The sequence below is a fragment of the Rhipicephalus microplus genome, chromosome 2, assembly GCF_043290135.1.
Source record: "Rhipicephalus microplus isolate Deutch F79 chromosome 2, USDA_Rmic, whole genome shotgun sequence".
NCBI lineage: Eukaryota > Metazoa > Arthropoda > Arachnida > Ixodida > Ixodidae > Rhipicephalus > Rhipicephalus microplus.
In genome coordinates this window covers 35,236,732-35,256,911 of record NC_134701.1, presented here as the reverse complement: position 1 = coordinate 35,256,911, position 20,180 = coordinate 35,236,732, and the positions used below count along the sequence as shown (strand labels likewise).

The 20,180-nt window shown below is 46.7% G+C and overlaps 1 protein-coding gene across 2 annotated transcripts in view; it reads right to left on the bottom strand.

Moving 5' to 3' along the window:
• The window catches only part of arr (low-density lipoprotein receptor-related protein 6), a 345,664-nt gene that overhangs the window by 295,996 nt on the left and 29,488 nt on the right, over nt 1-20,180 (bottom strand). For both annotated transcript variants that reach the window (XM_037420245.2, XM_075886375.1), the window contains exons 2-3: nt 14,783-15,176; nt 5,047-5,187 (exon numbers count right to left, since the gene is read on the bottom strand). In XM_037420245.2, the coding sequence (XP_037276142.2) occupies nt 5,047-5,187; nt 14,783-15,176 (535 nt within the window). The remainder of the gene's footprint in view (nt 1-5,046; nt 5,188-14,782; nt 15,177-20,180) is intronic.

Here is a 20,180-nt window from a genome sequence, read left to right as displayed (position 1 = left end):
AATATCCGTTGTCATCCTGGTCTCGGAGAGTTTCCATCAGCGCTCAATCTGACGTGCCCTCGGGGTTGACGACACGATTGCCCGAAATTAACAAAAGTCACAGTTTTGCCGCAAGGCCGAAGCAATGCGGATAGCAACAACTTGAAATTCACGATGAGAACAGCAAGCAGATCGAAATGGGCAGCGCGCTGCTCATGCACTAATGACGCATGAAAACAACACACACAAGACAAGAACGAACTAACAATGTTTAACGCTCGGCACTTAACGCACTGTTTAAACAAAAACGAGGCACGAAACGTAATCACAGGTACAGATATGAGTGCAAACCAACAATGTGCCCCAGTTGTCACTTTGCTGTGTTTGAAAAGCGCACTCTTTTAGCAAACGGCGCCTGTCTTAGGAGCGAAGTGATCTTTGTGCACCCGGCAACTAAATGCAATCGTTCCAGTGCAAGTCGAAGGCGCGTGATCTTCACTGAAGGATAAGCGCGTGCGTACAAACATCTACCCCCCCCCCCGCCCCCCACCCATTCACGGGGCAAAGTAAGGGTGGGAGAAAAGCGTGCGTCGGCGCATCCTGACAAACTGGGAGCCGTGCGCAGGCGGCTTTTTTTTTTTTTTTTTTTTTTCTCGAGTTTTCATACATATGTGAATGGCAGCGGAGACGGCAAAAAACTAGCCGAGACTGTCCATATAATGGCTGTCGCAATAATTAAAAAAAAAAAGCAAAGTTGATTGTCGTTGGGGACCGCACCATGCGCACGCAGTGAAAATATGCACGGGCACATGGCGTCGGAAATGAAGAGCGAACAACAAGGACACCGCAGAAAAATATTCAGTAAAGCGCCCTTTATGTGCAGCGCAGCCCCGCATATGTGATGCTGACTAAAAGCGTGGCACTGCCAATGCGCAAAAGTAGCTTTCTTCTTCATTTTGGTTTGCCGTTCGGGAACGGGGGCACACACCTGCGCTACTTGGCTCATGGGGTTCAGGCCAGCCTCGTGCTCACTCACCCACGCCCAATAACCAGCGATCGCTCTCGCCTAGCGCGTCGTGCGTGCCGCCGCCACTTCGCGCTTTGTCGGCGGCGGGGAAGTCACGGGACATGCATGCTCGTTCCAAAATGCGGAGTAAAATTCCTAGATTGTTCGTGGGGAAAATTCTTAATATCAAGGTTGTGTCCCACTGTTACTTTGTTACATAGAGGTTGCAAATACATGTGCTTCTATGGAGCAATGACGGGGAATAGAAAAACTCATTATCTATAGAGGTTCGCTATAAGCAGGTTTAACTGTAATACCGTCTAGGTGGCACTAGTTGTGTACCACTTTTTTTAATAAAAAATGATGCATTTTTTTAAATCCTTGTATCTAAGCCGATCCTGGAGTTTAATGCAAAGAAATTTGAAAAAAAAAAAAAACAATCAGCCTAGATTCCAATAAATAAGGTACATGCCTTCGAAATGTTGGACGAACAGGCACTGCACCAAAGCGCGACACAGAGTGAAACATGCATGAATGCACAAACGCACCCATACAATACGACTCGCCAGGTGTTGTCATTCGTGTCAAAAAAAGGAATACATAAACGAGGCCATGATGCTCGAATTGATACGAGCAGTCTGAAACTGTCGTCCAGGTGCACTGCTGCATCCTCGAAGCATGCTGGTGTTGGATGCGTTTCATGGTCACCTGACCTGACGCTGTGAAACGCACACTCAGCGATAGAAAAATGGACCTCGCCATGATACCAGGTGGTATAAGGTCTACCTTCTAGCCACTCGATGTTGTGCTAAACAAGCTGTTCAAGGATCGAGTGCGGCTAGAGTATCAAGTGTGGATGTTCGGTGATAACCCAAAGACGCCAAAGGGCCCCCTACAGAGGCCTGGGCTTGTGACTGTTTGTGGTTGGGTGCTTTCCCCCTGACGTTCCTTGCCACATTCAATGTTGGAAAATGCTTTCAAGAAATGTTGCATCAGCAGCTCACTACCGTATTTATTCGAATTTAAGGCGAGGTTTTTTTCCGAAATGCGTAGTCTCAAAGTCATACCCCGCTTTATATTCGAAGCTCAGTATACCAATATGCCGATTTTGGTGTGACAGTTTTGGTTTCCACTTTTCAACCATTTCCAAGCTTCCAAAAGAGCCCGACAACACTGTTGGAAATGTAACAAAAATATTTCAGAATAAAACGCATAAAATTTTACACAAACGCAGGTTGCAAATGGTAAATACAGAGTTTCGGTCGCTGCAAGGTTATTGAATAGCTCGCGATACAGAAGAGGCCATGGCAGCGGACGCCTTCGACGGTGTAAACATGCTGAGCCAGCAGTAGCCGCTCCAAGCCAGTAGTAGCCGCAGCCGCAAAGCTTGTAAACAAGCCGGGACACCATTTTGCATTTTTTGTTGGAGTGCTGGAGTCCCTGCTGCAAGATTTTCTTTCTCAGTGCTTGTTTCTTATTTATGCGACCAGCGCAATGGCGAGTCCTCGTTGCCACTACGATGCAGCCTTCAAGAGGAAAGTCATAGCAGAGGCGGAAGCCACTGGAAACTGCGCGGCGGGTCGAAAGTTTGACGTTCCGGAAAACAACGTGCGTCGTTGGCGCAAACAGAAGACGGCGCTCTTAGCATGCGCCGCTACGAGGAAGGCTTTCCGTGGCCCGCGAAAGAGAGCGTTTCCCGAAGTGGAAGAAGTGCTGACAGACTCTGTCAAAGAGAGAAGATGCCGCGGTTTGGCCGTTACTGCTGGCATCGTGCAGATGAAGGCGCGCGAAATCGCGAGAGAGCGTGGCATCCTTGCTCTCAAGTTCAAAGCTAGCCGGGGCTGGGTGCAGAAGTACATGAAGAGGGCCGGGTTTTCGTTGCGAAGGCGGACCTCCGTGATGCAGAAGTTACCAGAAGACTACGAAGAAAAACTAATTTCTTTTCAACGATATGTTATCGGCCTGCGACGCGACCACGACTTCCTACTCGGGCAGATTGGCAATGCTAACGAAACTCCAATTTTTTTTTTGACATGTCGTCGGCCCAGACAATTCATCAAAAAGGTGATCGCCAAGTGATCCTGCGCACTACAGGCAACGAGAAGGCTCGGATAACCGTGATGTTAGCCTGCGCCGCCGATGGGCGGAAGTTGCCCCCCTACATCATCCTGAACAGAAAGACCATGCCAAAGAACGAGGTGTTCCCGCAGAACGTCCACATTCGTTGCCAGGAGAAAGGGTAGATGACGAAAGAGCTTGTTCTGGACTGGGTAAGGTCGGTGTGGTGCCGAGACCTGAAGCACTGCTCGCCCGGAGGTCAATGCTGGTCCTCGACGCATTCCACGGGCACCTCACGGAAGGTGTGAAGAAGAAGCTCATCGACAATCGGACGTAGCTGGTCGTCATCCCGGGAGGCCTGACAAGCCAACTACAGCCGCTTGACGTTTGCCTTAACAAGCCCTTTAAGGCACACGTCAGACGGCTGTACAACGAATGCATGGCGTCTGACACTGTGGCCCTGACGCCGTCGGGACGTCTAAAGCGGGCGTCCCCATCCATGCTCACCCAGTGGGTGGTCGACGCTTGGGCAGTGATCCCCGAAGCCATGGTTGCGGCTTCGTTCCGCAAGTGCTGCATTTCAAATGCTCTTGACGGCACCGAGGACGACGATCTCTTTGAGTGCGCAAGTGATAAGGAAGATTCCGATACCACCACCTCTGAAGATAGTTTCTAAGTTGCACTTTCGTCTTGCTCCGAATAAATATCTTTGCGTGTTTCTAAGTTGCACTTTCGTCTCGCTCCGAATAAATATCTTTGTGTACAGATAGTTCATGAATACTTGGTGTCTGCTTTGCTGAAAGGTAAGGAATTTAGTTGCCTTTTTTCTTTCGTTTCTTTTGCCCTATATTAGTGTGCAAACTTTTTTTCTTTTTCTTGGGTCCTTCAACTTCCCCTCGCCTTATATTCGTGACCACCTTATATTCGAATAAATAAGGTAGATGGTACAGGAGATGATGCGATGTGGGAGGACTCTCGTCTTCAGAAGACAGTGGTGCTTCGTCTGACGAATAGAAACAGTTGTGATAGTGGTTGAGGGAAGCTCCGACGATCATGGGTGCAGTGCGTCCAATTCACAAATGAATGTTTTTCGACAGTTTTAGGTTGTTTTTCCTTTTTTTTTTCTTTTTTGGTCACCCAAACTTGGGAGCTCGACCTATAGTCCGGTTAATACGGTAGCCAGGGATGATAGGTTCCACGTGGTGGAAGTGTTATCACCCCCTGCAAAGCCGTTTGTGCCTCATAGCGCACACAACTTTCACGGATAGGCCGCATTTAGGGTTGACAACCATCCAGCAGTAGGTGGCGTTGTGCTCGCAAGAATTTATCACCATCATCGTCGTGGTTAGCGTGGTACACCAGCAATGACGCCTGGTGGCGAGGCTGGCTGGCGGCACATGAAACATGAACGGCTCTCTTTGGTGTGTGGTGGCTAGCGTGGATGGTAGTCTACTGACGGGGTCCCGCAGAATGCGGCGACCGCAGGCCATGTCCCGTGAGTCCATAGCCGTGAGTTGGCTATGAACTGACGGACATCGGCGACGACCCCTTCGCGTTACCTTGTGTTTGTTGGTTGAGTGAATTGGGAATATTGCATAAGCTTGCGTTTTAGCGTGTCACTGGTGACGCATTTGATTCGGCTGACAATATCGTTCATGTAAAAAGTAGTGCGATGAATGTGATGTTTGGTTGGGTCCATCGACGTCTAATGAGTCAGTGCGCTCTGAGAGCGGCGTTTTCTCATTTCAAGGCCCCACAACGTGGTGGTACACGCTTCATAAGATCAGCATAGTTGCGAACATGGTTTAATTCACTAATGAGCACACAAGGCCTAACTTGTCACCAAAGTAGTTATTAGCAGTTCTTAATAAAAATACACAGAAAAAAAAATGGCTTGGTCTCTAAGTGCACGTTTTGCTCATACAAACTACTGATATAATGACCACTTATCTCGGCACTTTCGGGTTCGTTATAAACGAGTCCGACTGTAATGTGTGACTGACCTGCGTGCCTCGTAGTCCACGGTAAGTCCATTTGGCCAAAAGATATCCTCACGCACAATCACCTTCCGAGTGGTCAGGTTTCCATCCATGCTAGCTCGTTCGATTTTCGGCACGTCCCCCCAGTCGGTCCAAAAAAGCAATCTGCAGATGAAAGACCCCTGAGCATGTCACCAGTTACAAGTACTATAAAGCAGCACTGAGACAACAATTTCGCACCGCGTGTGTGTGTGTGTGTTTTTTTGCAATAGATAGCTGTTTATGATCTACTCATCACAGCTGAAAACCGTTTGTACAAGTGCACGGCCGCTATATATTTAAAAATGTTTTTCGTGCAGCCAGTCTCAGTTTTTAAAGTGTCCCAAGCTATGCAGGAGAAGCTCCGGAGACAAGGTAAACACAGCTAACCACGAAACCACGAAAAACTGACATGGCACTGACACCCACCACACGCCAAGAGGCCAGAGGCAAGAAGGAGAAAATCAAACTTGGTAGTGCAAGGTGCGTGCCAGCCAACACATACTCGTAACATATGTATGTTTACATTGCCCCAGTGCTCATGTCTTGCGCAGCTTGAAACCCAACATCCAAGCGGTTGGGCAGAGAGGGTTGCGGAGCACTACTGAGCGTTACAAGCTCTCCTCATCTCTGTCCCGTTCCCCCTTTCCTTTCCGAAGGAAAAATTAAATTTTTACCACCACCACTAGGAGTTTTAAAGTGCGCATTGTCAGTCACCTGGCATGTACTTTAAAATTGGTTTTAAATATGTTCCAGCCAATGATATCTCGTAGATGTTGTGTATGTCTCTACATTACTCTATCTAAATCATTATCTCGCCTTCAAAATGTGTTGGTGCTCCTGTAACATATTAAATAAATGGCGTAACAAGAGAGCATGTGCCTTCATGCAGCCTGATTATCGCTTATTGACCCTTCTCATTTACTCCTGCTGTTGTCCTGCCAGCTGTGACAGGGTGGGTCAAAAACAAGGAGGATACATAAAACTTGCTGGAGTGGAAGGGGCGCTGTGCAAGTGAAGCCAGCCGCCGCCATCTTGCCAATGGCAAAAAGCGTGCTCAGCGCCATCACGAGCTGCTGATTTCGTCCGTTCTTGTTTCACCTTGTCGGCATGTAAAAAACAATTGGTTTACAATCCTTGCCTCTTGCGTCGTTTACGGATGTGCCAACAGGTTGAAAAAAGGTTGTGGCCTCACATTCCACCTGTACGTACACGAAAACGTCTTCGACATAGCCATTTCGCGCTCGTTACTAAAGGGAGCTATAGCTGACGCGATCTAAGCGTGCAAAACATAACAGTCCGGATTTGTTTTACAGGTTTCCTAAAGATCCTGTAACGCGGAGCCTCTGGGAGTGGGCCGTTCGCCCTGAGAAGTAGAATGCGAAAGACTGAGATCACTTCGCTCTGTGCACTTCGCGCCAGCGTGCTTTGACCACCTCTTTGACATTGAAGGGAAAACATGTGAAATGGGGTTATGAAGTGGCATTGAAGGCACTTCAACGTGAAGAAGGGTTGTGGCTCGGAAACAAACTTACGAAAGTCCACGTCCAATGGGAAAAGCAAGAAAATGAAGGTATGATATGCTGTACAACTGATCGAGTGCCTCAAATGCTGACGCTTTGGACTTCTGCGAACGAAAGCTAAAGCTGCCGCAATTCAAGGGTGCCAGCACAGGATCTATGTTTATTAGAACTTTTGATCGCTTGTTTGGCATCTTAAACTCCAGGAACCTGCTGGCAAAGTCGTACAAAGCACCCCTTTGGCAGGGGAATGAAGCATTATGGAAGTCGTTTTTTGCGGAGACTCGAGCGTACATAAACGGGCTGAGAGATCCGGCAGTGAAAGAAGGACTGAAAAAAAAAACGGATTCATTGGTTTTTGGATACGCATGGCAAGCACGGAAAGAATGTTTGACAGACTTGTCAGCCAAGGTCAGCTGAAATACTTACTGACACACAAACTCAGTCAAGACTATGCCGAAAACGTCTTTGAATCAATACGTGGATGAGGCGGCCATAACAACAACCCAACAGCTTCGCAGTTTATGGCTGCATACAAGCGTCTATTGGTTCAGACGGAAGTCAAGTCTTCAAGTTCTAGACACTGCTCCCAAGATGTTCTCTCCGTATTGAATGCAACGACTCCTGCAGCCATGGTAGATCCTAGAAGCAATCTCATTGACATGCGCAAGGCCCCAGTCCTGCAGCCCGATGACCACGACAATACGCATTGCATTGACTAGTCCGAAAGCTTTTCTGTTTTTGTCGGTTCCGTGGTGCCATACATAGCAGGCTTCATTGTTCGACAGGTCGAACTGCAACTACCTGTGAAGAGTGCATAGCAGCCATGCACTCAGACGAGCTGACACCTTTAATTAAATGTAAGAGGCGAGGTGGTCTTGTTTCACCGTCGCGAGATGTCATTAGCCTCTGTAAAGAAGTCGAGGACTGAGGCAGCTACAGGCTGAATGTGATTCCACCACAATGGTGAAGTAAAGAGCAAAACACCTCATCCTGAAAGTTCTATGAGCTTCCTCCGAGAAAAACTGGTTCCATAAACTAGAGCAACACGTCCTAGACTTCGATACGCTTGATAATCAGGTTTACAGTTTGTGCAGGCAAATCGCCGAACAATACGTAAAAGTGAGGATACAACACATGACGAAGGAAAAAAAAAAAACGAAAATTGGTCAAAAGGAAGGTGGGACCACTTTTGACAAGGGCAATAATTTTCACCCACCAGTAGGGCACCTATGTTTTCGATGATGTGTTTGCTTATAGGCATCGCTATTTAATGCATATGCACTTTAATTGAGTTCTCTACATGCCACTTGGCTGCGTACAAGTCGCAATAAACGTTTATAACCAGAATTACTTGTTTTTGTTGCTCAATAAACACACGAGTCACTTCACCCACAGCGCAATGAAGCATAAATTTGAAGCGCTCGGCTCTTTTCTGCCACTGGCAACATGGCCGCCGCGCGCTCGGCGCGGCTTCACTCTCTCCCGTAGCGGCGCATAGGCGGCTTCCACTCCAGCAAGTTTTATGTATCCTCCTTGGTCAAAAACAGCCTTTCTACAATTAGTGCATTACATGAAGAAAAAATACAACAAATAAACTACACAAACTAACATTAGCAAACAAAAAACAAAGCCACACATCAGCAAGATATTTTGTACACACATAAAGTTTTGCAGAACTATATAAGCAAAGCCAACAATTGACGTTACAAAAAGCAATGCGTACGGACACATAGCAATGCATAAGCAAAATATTCCATACACACATTGACCATATGACAAAGAACTATCACTGCAATGCTGACAAAAGAGCACAGAGGCACCCACAAAATGGCAAGCACTTTGGGCACTCGAATGATTGCCACGCTCTTGGCTCGCCACTTATTCTGTCACGATTATCTTGTGAGCATTCGCAAAGGATTGGAATGAAAGAGATGGGAGACTATGGTACCACAATAAACACACTTTATCAAACAACATTCCAAATTCCCACAAAAATAAAACATGCTCATCAAGAATGGGACTAATGTCTATACAAGTTAACTCTAGAACTAAGTCAGTCTATGCTACTCTCACTTTGTCGCACGCATATTAAACATCCTTTCTGTTCGTGATGCCTGGTCAGAACGACGACCAAGTGTCCCGTCATCGAATTCCTTAAAAACGTGTCACAGTCGTTGTCCTCCGCCCACATCTGCCTGATTATCGGTCTTGTTTCCATCTCGTAACCCGATCTTCGTGGCACTTGGCAGGTCAGGCCTAACCGTATCTTTGGTTCTCACTGTGCCGCACAGCCAAAACATGACGTGGCACTCCAAGGACTGCCAAGTGGGTCACAGCTGTCTTGTTAGAAAGGTTAATTTCTGACGTCCCCCTTAAGCACAATAATAGCAACAACAGCAAAAATACAGTCCTAAGGTTCATTAATGTGCATGAAATTGCTTGAGGCACACGATATGAACAACTTCAAGTTATGCACAACACCTTTGAAAGTTCCTAATGCCACGTGAGATAACCTCGTAGTCCAGAGCGCCGAGACAATGAAGAACCTTGCATGGCTCGAAGTATCGTCGAAGAAGCTTCTCACTAAATCTGCATTGTCGTATTGGCGTCCAGCCCCAGATACGGTAGCCAGGCTGGCATTCTGCGTAACATCGTCGAAGGTTCTAACGAAGGCTGTCGGTCTTTTGATGGTTTTGTATGCGCAGACAAGCGACAGTTGGGCTTCCTCGGCGCACTCAGGGCAAACGGTAAAGTTAACATTTTCTTGTTGAAAACATTGTGTAACATTGCGTCGAGCATAGTGGTCTGGCTCGTTCTATACACCAACTAGTGTGGCGTCATTTGCATCCTTTCTTGCACGAGCGCGGCGAAGCCCGCGGGAGGCTGACGGAGAGGTCCAGTGATCGGCAAATGACGACACGCACACAAACTTCAGCGTGGCCGACGAGAGAATGTTCTCCCGTGTTTATTTCCGCGTTTTTTTTTTTAAGTACTGGGAACAAGGTGATTGGCCAGTGATACACTAGTCACATGAATGGCATATACACACAGGGTTTGTTGCCGAGAATGGTCCTGGTGAAGGCTTAGCTCCCACTGGAAGCATTTACAGGAAAGTCTACTACACTGGTGTGTGAATGCGACAACAGGGGCCACGTGACACAACAGGCACCCCACGTCTTGTATCTTACGTTGACGTACCGTATAAACCGGAATATAAGTCGAGATATTTTCATTAAAGTAATAAGCGAAAGTCGCCCCTCGTCTTATATAATGGTGTCTAGCCGAAAGACCACCACTGTCTGGCAACAGGTGGCTTGCATGTGCTTGAAAAGCCGGATGCGGCCATATCCGCATCCAAATCTAAACGCAGGCTGTTTTTTTTTTTTTCTCTCTGTCTGTTTTCTTTGTGTTCGTGATTTGCTTCCGATCTGTTCTGAATTTTCGCTCCGCTTGACATTGCGCTGCAATTTCCACTGTCTGGCAACATGTGGCTTGCATGTGCTTGAGAAGCCGGATGCGGCCATATCCGCATCCAAATCTAATCGCAGGCTGTTTTTTTTTTTCCTCTGTGTCTGTTTTCTTTGTGTTCGTGATTTGCTTCCGATCTGTTTTGAATTTTCGCTCCGCTTGACATTGCGCTGCAATTTTAGTGGGTTTTCTTTTCGTTCACTGAATATTAGTAGCGGTGCGAGGAGGCAGCACTCAGCTCCGTTTTCAACTAGATGTTGTTCAGTTCGCAGAAGCGAACGAGAATATGGCTGCTCAGCGCCACTTTAGTGTATCGGAAAAAAGCGTGCGCTATTGGAGGGCACAGAAAGAGAAGCTGCAGATGTGCAATCCTCAAAAAATGTCGTTCCGTGGACGAAGTGCCGTTCATCCAGAGCTGGAGGATAAGCTAGCGGACTTTGTGCGAAGTTCGTGCACGCTCGCAGCCAAAGACCATAGATACCATTCGCAAGAAAGTAGTGGAACTCGCTCGAGAAGCTGGGCTCAGGAAAGAAGAGTTTCGGGCACCAAACTCTTGGGTGCGTCGATTTATGCGACACAAAGAATTTTCTCTCCGGCAGCGCACATCCATCCATCAAAAGTTGCCGGAAGAGTTCGAGGACAAGCTCATGAACTTTCAGCGCTTCAAGAACCGGTTTCGGGAGCAGAACGACTACATGATGGGGCAGATTGGCAATGCCGATGAGACCCCCGTGTGGTTTGACATGCCTTCGTCGACCACGATCACGCAGCGCGGCGCCAAGGATGTGAAGCTGTTGTCCACTGGCAACGAGCACTCACGCTTCATCGTCATGCTGGCATGCACGGCAGATGGTAGAAAGCTTTCGCCCTTCATCATTTTTAAACGCAAGACAATGCCGAAGGACGTGTTCCCGCCCGGTGTTGTCGTTCGCGTCAACAAAAAAGGATATATGGACGAGGCCATAATAATCGAATAGATAAGAGTGGTGTGGAACCATCGGCCAGGTTCACTGCTGCATCTTCGCAGCATGCTGGTGTTGGATGCGTATCGTGGCCACTTGACCGATGCAGTGAAACGCGCACTCGGCAACGAGAAAACGGACCTCGTCATGATACTAGGTGGTATGACGTCCACCCTCCAGCCGCTCGACGTTGTGCTAAACAAGCTGTTCAAGGACCGAGTGCGGCTGAAATACCAAGAGTGGATGTCCAGCGACAACCCCAAGACACCGACGGGCTGCCTACAGAGGCCTCGGCTTGCGACTGTTTGTGGCTGGGTACTTTCTGCCTGTCGTTCCTTGCCGGATTCCATGGTGGAAAATGCTTTCAAGAAATGTTGCATCAGCAACTCACTGGATGGCACTGACGACGACGCACTGTGGGAGGCGGCCAGCGACAAACTCACGTCTTCATAAGACAGTAGTGCTTTGTCGAACGAATAGAAGCAGTTGCGATGGTGGTTGAGGGGAGCTCCGACGATCGGGGTGCAGTGCGCCCAATTCGCAAATAAATGTGGTTCGGCAGTTTTAGGTTGTTTTCCTTTTTTTTCTCTGTCGGTAACCTGAACTTGGGGGGTCGACATATATTCCCATTGGACTTATAGTCCGGTTTATACGGTACATGGCCGACATGTCGGCGATGGTGAGACCATTTGTGAGAACAGTGAAACCCCTCAGTGAGACCAATAGTCTGGGAGTAAAAGGCGGTGGTGCGGGGGTGGCTTGTCTGGCTATGTCTGAAAATCGCCCGAGTCAAATTAGTAGTAAAGGTGGAGGATTGAGGTGCATTCTTAAGGATGCACCTCAATCTAGGCACACGGGCGTCAAGCATTCTCGCCTCCATCGAAAATGCAGCAACCGCGGGCGGGATTCGATTCCACAACCTGCGGATCAGCAGTGGAGTGTCTTAGCCACTAGACCACTATGGCGGCTTTTCAGCTCAACATTCAATAGCTGAGGCATGCTTTTCACATAACACAGATGTTCATAGGGAAACTCCGTGGTTGGTCGTGTTCAGTCTCTGACTTCAACGTGGCTCTCTCGACGAACGTTACTGTCGTCGCTGCAGCTGAAATGTCGCCAATCTTCGCCAGCTCATAAGGTCTTTGCTGACGTGGCGGAGGCCCCCGAAGTTAGGCTTAGTGACAGTTCAAGTAAGGCTGCTCGAGGTGGAAGCAAGCGCACAACCTAGAGGGGGGGGTGGGGGGTGGAAAGACACTCCCAGGTGGGCCACAATGGTTTGTAGCACTGGTGTCGGCTATCACCAGCAGGCATAAGATCAAAGTCCTCAGCCACGGGAACCACTACGTCAGGCGGTGATGAAGGATGACCTCGTGAGTGACAGGGACGGCAATGAGGATGTTCTTCAAGAGAGTCTAGAGCATTGACAGAGTCACTTACAAGCAGCAAATTGGCTGGGTCAAGCAAGGTTGGCATGAATAGTGAGGTCATACTGTATTTACTCGCGTAATGCAAGCAATTTTTTTCTCGAAAAATTGGAGTACAGTTGGGGGTGCGTTTATTAGGCTGGGCAAGTTTTATCAAAACTTTTTTGGGATGATGCGATAATGCTCAATAAAGGGTTAGGTCACTTAGCCTTTCACAATTGACATACGTGCACACTGTTTGGAAATGGCTTCCTTGTTACGCTTCACTATTTACAAGCAGCAAATTGGCTAGGTCAATTCGTGATGAAGGCCCATGGGCCCTACCCGCGAAATATACCCAAGGACTGCACCGAGGGACATCCGTGGTGGTTTAAGGCGCTATTTTCAGCAAGCTGTCCCTGTGCCGCCCACACCATCCATAAAAGCATTTCACGGCTTTTTTTCCTTGCAATCGTTTAGCCACAACAGTGGTATCAGCTGTGATCTGGAGGCGCGCGCTACGACGCTCTTTGCCAACTTCGTCGCAACCTCACATGACAACCACGACGACGCCATCGACACTGCAGCAAGTAACCAACATTGCAGCAAGCTACCACCGAAGCATCGAAACAAACCTTTGAAAGCAAGATTAAAGACAAAAAACAGCCACCGCCTCACTGTCCAAATGAGAAATTACTGCAAAAAAGGCAGCCCATATCTTTCTTTCTTAGAAGTATGCACGGATAACAAGCACGAAGAGCAAATTGCAGTCGAAGCGAGAATTGGGGGTGCTTTCATATTGCGGAAATGGTCCCAATTTTCGAGGGGCTACAAGCAATTCTTTCTTGCTTTCCAGAAACCGGTGACGTTATGATGATGAATGGCCGATCGCGACAGACATGGTGACAAGAAATCCTGTCGTTGGCACTCGAAAATCACGTGCATGTGGATGAGCCAGTTTCGTATTTGCAGAAAGCGACCACTGTTTGGCGCGGATAGTTACAGGACCTTCAGTCGCTGTGTGCTTGTGAGCTGCATTGTCTTTGAAACTCACGCTGTTTGTGAACCCCACTGTGGAGCACAGATAACTTTTTTTTTAAACGAGACGTGCTACGCACAGATAGAAACAAAAACAATACGGCGCGCAGAAAAAGGGTGGTAGGGAACGTGCAGAGATGGCCGGGGGGGGGGGGGGGAGGGGTCGGCATAGTAATAGAAAACTAAATAGACTGAACGGCCAAAGAGGTACCAGCTGTCGGCTAGCAGGACTGCAGAGGATGAATGTGGGGGGCACGTTTATTACGCGGGAGAAAAAAAGAAAGATCTAAATTTTGACAACTGAAGTCGGGAGCGCATTTATTATGCAAGTGCATTCAGTACGCGAGTAAATAAAGTACTTAGCTCACTCTAACTATGTCGGCTTAGTTAGTCATGAGATTTGGGTGGTCTTTTGGTGTAAACTGTGGTTATTATTGTTTCTTTCAGACAATCTTTTTATATTGTAGAGTGCCAACCATGTGTTTAGTAAATGTGTTGTGCCACTTACAGTCTTGTCCGAATCCATCACGTGTAACCACCCAAATTCGTAACGAAGGTCCATGGGGCCCAACTTGCAAAATGTACCCAAGGGCTGCACCAAGGTACATTCGTCTAAGCGCACTGTCAAACTCCGAAAAAACTTGCTGCTTTTGCCCGTGCCCCTGGTTGACTTGTTTCCCAGCAGGTGGCGCAATGAGCACCACAGCGCCAGCCTTAGCCTTCATGAGCACAGCACCACCTATTGCTTGGCGGCTGTTACAGCTTAACGAGACTAATCATCGAGATGCAAGTGCACCTTGAGGCCCAAAAACTTTAGATGAAGTGACAGCACCCACCACAGTACACTGCGGCTGATGAAACAGCTCTCAAAGAATGCAACTGAGAAGGACTTATAGAACAAAGGTGCTGATTGTCTCAGCCGCTGACAGTCACCTGAAAATACCATGAGCCTAGCATTTTCAGATTGTTGCTTCACTATTTCTGAGCCATCTCCATAAGGAATATTTTGCCCACATCAGAAAAATGTAGTTTCTTTAATTTATTCAAGAACTCAATAAATGAACATTTGCTATTAAATATTTCATCTTAGTCTTTATTTGTACCTGGCTTCTGTTACTTGTATTTATAAGTTCTTTGGCTCCATGCCCTGTTTTTCATTCTGCTTTGTGCAATGCTTGGATTTTTTATGGTCCAAAAAGCTGCTAATTCTTGTTTATAATCGAGGGCCCGCTGCAGTCCTATACTTTGGGATCCTCATCTGTAACATCCTTGGTAACAAAACTGATTTATTGAATGGCTCACTGTGCAGTGTGCATGCAAGGCTTACCCATCTGTGGGCACCAATGCAATGGCACGCGGCTGGTCCAAATCCCGCCAAAGAAGAACCTTGCGGTGTGAGCCATCCAGCTCAGCTACTTCGAGGCGGTTTGTCTCGGAGTCGGTCCAGTAAAGCTTGTGACCCACCCAGTCGCAGGCCAGCCCATCGGGCGACACCACCCCCATCGAGGCCACGGTGAGGTCGGTGAGGCCATCCAGTGAGCGACGTCGGATCACCTCCAATCCCACATCAGTCCAGAAAACCAGACCTCCCTCGTAAAGAAAGTCCAATGCCGCTGCGTCCTCCAGACCATCCACCAGCACTCGGGAGCCATTAGCGCGGCGGCCATCGAGCTCCAGCAGCCGGATGTCCTTGCGGTTCGCAAAAAGCAGCTGCACTCCCCCTGCATTGGTAGAGGTAACCATTTCAAACAAATGTGCACCGGACAACATGTAACAGTCACGCGAGAAATGCCACTTGGCAACGGCACCCCAAGTGCAAGTGAACATCATGTGTTTTCAATAGGCTTGTGGGAATATTGGAACGAATAGTAGGGTATTTGAATTTAAATTATCGAAAACTTTGAAGTATTCGCAATTAACAAATAGGTGTGTAATATTAGTCTGCATGTAACTGCCTGTAAAGTGGTTTCGCTGCAGTTTAGGGGTGCTAAACCGTGAAAGCATGTATCCAGAAAAAATCTGCTCCACTGTGAAACCTCACTTCAAATTTAAATGAACATATTACTCTCAAATCGATTCATCATTTCTTAAGTTTAAATCTTTTTATGACCTGCTCGAAATGTAACGAATTTTAAAATGTTATGCATTCTACAGGTAATCACTTGCATCCTACTGAAAGTCAAATTGTGCTACTGCTCAAAAACGCGAAACACTTTTTGATGATGATGATACTGTCATGTCGTCATGATGGTGCCGAAAGCAAAAAGTCTATGTGATCGAAGCAATACTGTTTATTTGGGCAAGCTTTTGCCAGAAAATAAGTCAAACAACAAGCAAGACTCGATTGAAGCAGATAGAGCACCGGCCCCCGTTAAACTGATCATCGGCAGAATGTGGTTTTTTATACAGTGGCCTTCAAACCATCCAGCATTATCACTGGTGCTCGCAAAAGTGCTCGAACAAACTTCACTATTCATGTCCTGGGTGGAATCTTGATATAAAGAATAATTGTGAAGCTTTTTGAACGTTGTAGTGCGGTCTGCACTGAGCAGTTCTCGCAGGTGAAACCGAAATGCATCAACATAAAGAAACACGCATGGCAATATGAGGTGTTTCATGGTGCAAGGGTTATTTGATAGCCAAAAAGCGCCAGGTAATCGGACAAAACCTGTGAACAATGATAATGGCTGTACAACGGCCTAATAATTCAACACACTAAAGGTGTGAAAAACATACCAGTATTAAAATAATGACACTGACATGCAATGTGCCTAGCAAGAATGAATGACTAGTGGCTGAGGAAATCAAATTATGGGAATATCGCATGAGCACAAACGTCTCATTACCAACCCTTGCACCCAAGGGCCGCACAGAAAATAGTGAATCATGTTTTAAAGACTCGTTTTCTACCGACATATGAGTGGCGTTTACAATCAGCATGGTACTGGAATGATATCTTCTCAAAATCCAAACATGGTACAACTGACGGTACATGTCTCAACGTAAGTACATAAGTGCTCCCACATATCCTTTCATCGCCGCTGTAACTATGTAGTGTCTTCGTACTCCCTCAACAACAACACTAGGACTCAATGCCAGACATTTAAATACCTAGGAGTACATATATCTTGCGATCTGTCCTGGACCCATCATATACACCAACTAACCAATTCCTGGAATCGCTTATATATTAGCTACACCGTAACTTATCATCAGCATCCCCTACAGTCAAATTACTTGCACATAAAACATTGAATCCGATCGAAACTACAATATGCCTATACTATCTATGACAACCACCAAGTTAACATAACTACTTCTCTTGAATTGGTCCAGAACCGTTGCTGCCAGGTTCATTCTTTCTGATTATTCCTACAAGACAAGTGTATCCGCCTTTAAATCCCAGCTATGCCTCCCCTCAGTTTGCCACAAGGCTGCTCGTCTAATTTATTTTTTAGATTTTTCCATTCGCTGCCTCAAGAAAACCAAAGCATCCTTCCTGCACATCATCCCTCTCACCACTCCCATCAAAATGCTGTGTATCAGCCTTGTGCACACACAACGACCTATCAACATTCTGCATACTGCTGAATAATGGAATACCCTTCCTTCACATATCGTCCTCATCACTGACATTGCTCTACTCAAGGATGCAATTGAAAACCATCTTTCAAGCCATGAAATATAACCTGACCCGTCAATCTTTTGTTTGCCCACCTCTCATGTAATGTACCATGTGGGACCTTTGAGGTATCATGAATAAATGAATAAATGAGAGGATCTAATTCTTTGTACCAAAGCACAATAAGTGATTCACTCCAGTTCTCACACATGAATGGATCACCACCAGACAGAAGGTATGCACATGTACTGTGTGCGGGTCCTGTTCTTAGCCTAATAAGTGTTACTTCTGTGAGGCCTAACTTTGATACTGAAGACAAATTACCAAGATGCAGCTTGACAACATGTTTATTCTGTGTTTGCCTATCCCATGAGCCCTGCTAATAATCCTGAGCTTCCGTTTCAGAAAAAGTTTTAGGTCTACTGCAGGGATGGGTGTCCATGCATTGGCGGCATTTTCATGGACGAATGCAGCTAGCTTGTCCACCAACGGGGTTTCAATCTAGCAGTGCCCTGGCACCTAGCATACATGCTGTTTGAGTGTGCAGACCTTTCATACAAGTCAGTAGAGTGAGACAAGGACAGGGCTTCTATGCTTCTTCACGTGCAATCAGCCGCGATAAAGCTTGTTGCGTGAGAGTGGTTTCTGGGTAAAATGTACTAGACGCCTACACTTGGTAAATGGCTACTAGCGAAAACATTGCAAAAACTGCCTCGATTCGGCATGCAGAAATTTGAGGGAACACAAGCACAAATCCTAATGCACATCTTATAGGAAGACGAGTACAAAGACATGTTCCGAAAGCAGTATCCGGAGCACATTCTGGAAATGTCATCAGCTTGAAAAAATAAGAAGCAATGTTTACGGCTTACCTTCTTTATTCAAGCATTTCGAGTCCATGTATGTGTACAGCAAGGGACGCAGCAATACGTCGGCACTGTGATTATCAGCCAATGCGCACCTCACGTCGATACGTCTTACACACGCGGGCTGTGTGTATTGTGCCATGCCTCTAATATGACGGTATGCACACAACCGACAGATGGCAGCGCTTTTGCATAAGGCCTATAGGTCACATAATTTGTTTGTTTCAAAAAAGCGTAGCAGTTGCCTGTTGATCATCTTTTGAAAATATTTCCACAGACAGCTTCTACAGGCTATAGGCTTGTAGCCCCAAACAAACAATGAGTTCTGGCTCTGTTTCAAGACAAACACCACAATGACCTCCTTTTTTAAACAAAAGGCATCTCGCCAGAAGACAACGAATAGTTAAACCGGCGAAGGGAGTTTTTCTTGTTTCAGGAAGTACATGTGTCTGCGTATCATACACTGCACGATCAGAAGCTGTGGCAATATTATTGCAGCAGTTCAGTGCTGCCAGTAGCTCTACTTAGCAGAATGGTTGATTATAAACACGGTGTAAGATACAAACACTTTAGGTGAGGACACTTCTTGGCTTTCTTATGGGACGCGATCGACCAGATAAAGTAACAGAGATGCGCGTTCGTTGGATTGCTGCCGGCAGCGCACCTATTGGCAAGACAGCACAACTTAAAAATAGAAAAAAAAATTCTCGCAACGTTGAGCAACCAGTGAGGCTGGTGGCAACGCCAGCGTTCCGAAAGCGTGGCATTTTTCACTTGTGAAAAAACGGGTCATTCGGCTGCTTTCAGTTGCTGGCGTGCCTTTGGCGAGTTTCATGAAGTAACAACTGACGTTATCATTCCTGTTTGCGAAATTAACTTGTGCCACCATGAATGAATTCTGCTAGAAGAAGACGCCCACACAGTAACTGAATTCGGGTAGAAAGTGTTTCGTTAGTCATTGCCGGTCAGGCTACTCTATGTGCCAAGAAAATACATTATTATCCAAAGTCCCTTCTGATCCTGAACGCCTCAAAGCATGCACTCAAGCGGTTACCAGGAAGGATTATCCACTCAGCACAAAGGATGCAGTCTGCAGCAAACACTTCACAGATGAGATGTTTCGTCGTGAATGTGAATGAATAATTTTAGCTGGACGAACAGTTGTTTAATATTTCTTTTATCATTATGAGGAAACCTACAAGACAGCATTAAATTTAGGTAATTTTTCTGCTGGCCAGTTTCGTAGAAACTCACTTTTTTTTTTCTTTTAGACGCTAAATACCAAGGAGTATTGAACATTAGTAGAAGAACATTGTGTCTTGTATATACTTTTGCTCACTAACTTGACCCCTCAGTGCTTCAAACAAAGTATTTTCAATAATGATAAATCTCACAGGCATTTTTTGGTGGTAGCTCATCTGTTAAATGAAAAATCCAGTTGTTTTATGTGAGTTCAAACGTTCACCGAAAGTGGCGCAACTAAACATAATAAAAAGGTAGAACAAGCATAGATTATTTCTCCAGGCTTCATAGTTTGTCTCACGAGATAAGCACAAGCACCGCGCGTAACAAACACCAACTATAAGAGAAAAAGGGCTTAGTTATGAACCCTTTCCAGTCTCACCCCGTCAGCAGGTTGGTCTTATCAAGCAGCAAATAGTTTCGGTACGCCGGAACATTGTGCGTTCGTCACACGTTCGCACAACCATTGTTCCCCGGCGCGTTTAGTAATGTGCATCTCATCGTGGTTCAGCTGCTCATGTTTTGCACGTTCCATTGAGTGTTTTCGTGCCTGTGAGGTTCGAAATTGTGAAAGGAAGGGTGCTGACATGCCCTGCGATTTATATAGGTCCATTTGTTTCACCTGCACTTCGTGAACCGGTTCACGGAGGCGCTGCCCTTTGGCATTCGTTTCACGAGTTGATCATGGCACCAGGAGCACCGTAGTATTCAATTCGAAAAAGTGTAGCTGTTGTGCACGGCTAGTTCATAAATTCCCTACACCTGCTTATGAGGTAGTTCGGAGTCCGTGCAGCACAAAATGGCTGCAGCTGCAGCAAACGACACAGCCGATGGCATTCGTGTCTATTTGCCAGGCAACGCAAGCGGCCAAGTAACGCGAGCGGCGCCGTCTACCATGCCAAGCAACGCAAGCAGCGCCGTTTTATACGAATCACAGCCTCCACAACCCTCGAGACAGCCGACGAGTAGCATAGCGCTTGCAAGACATGTGCACT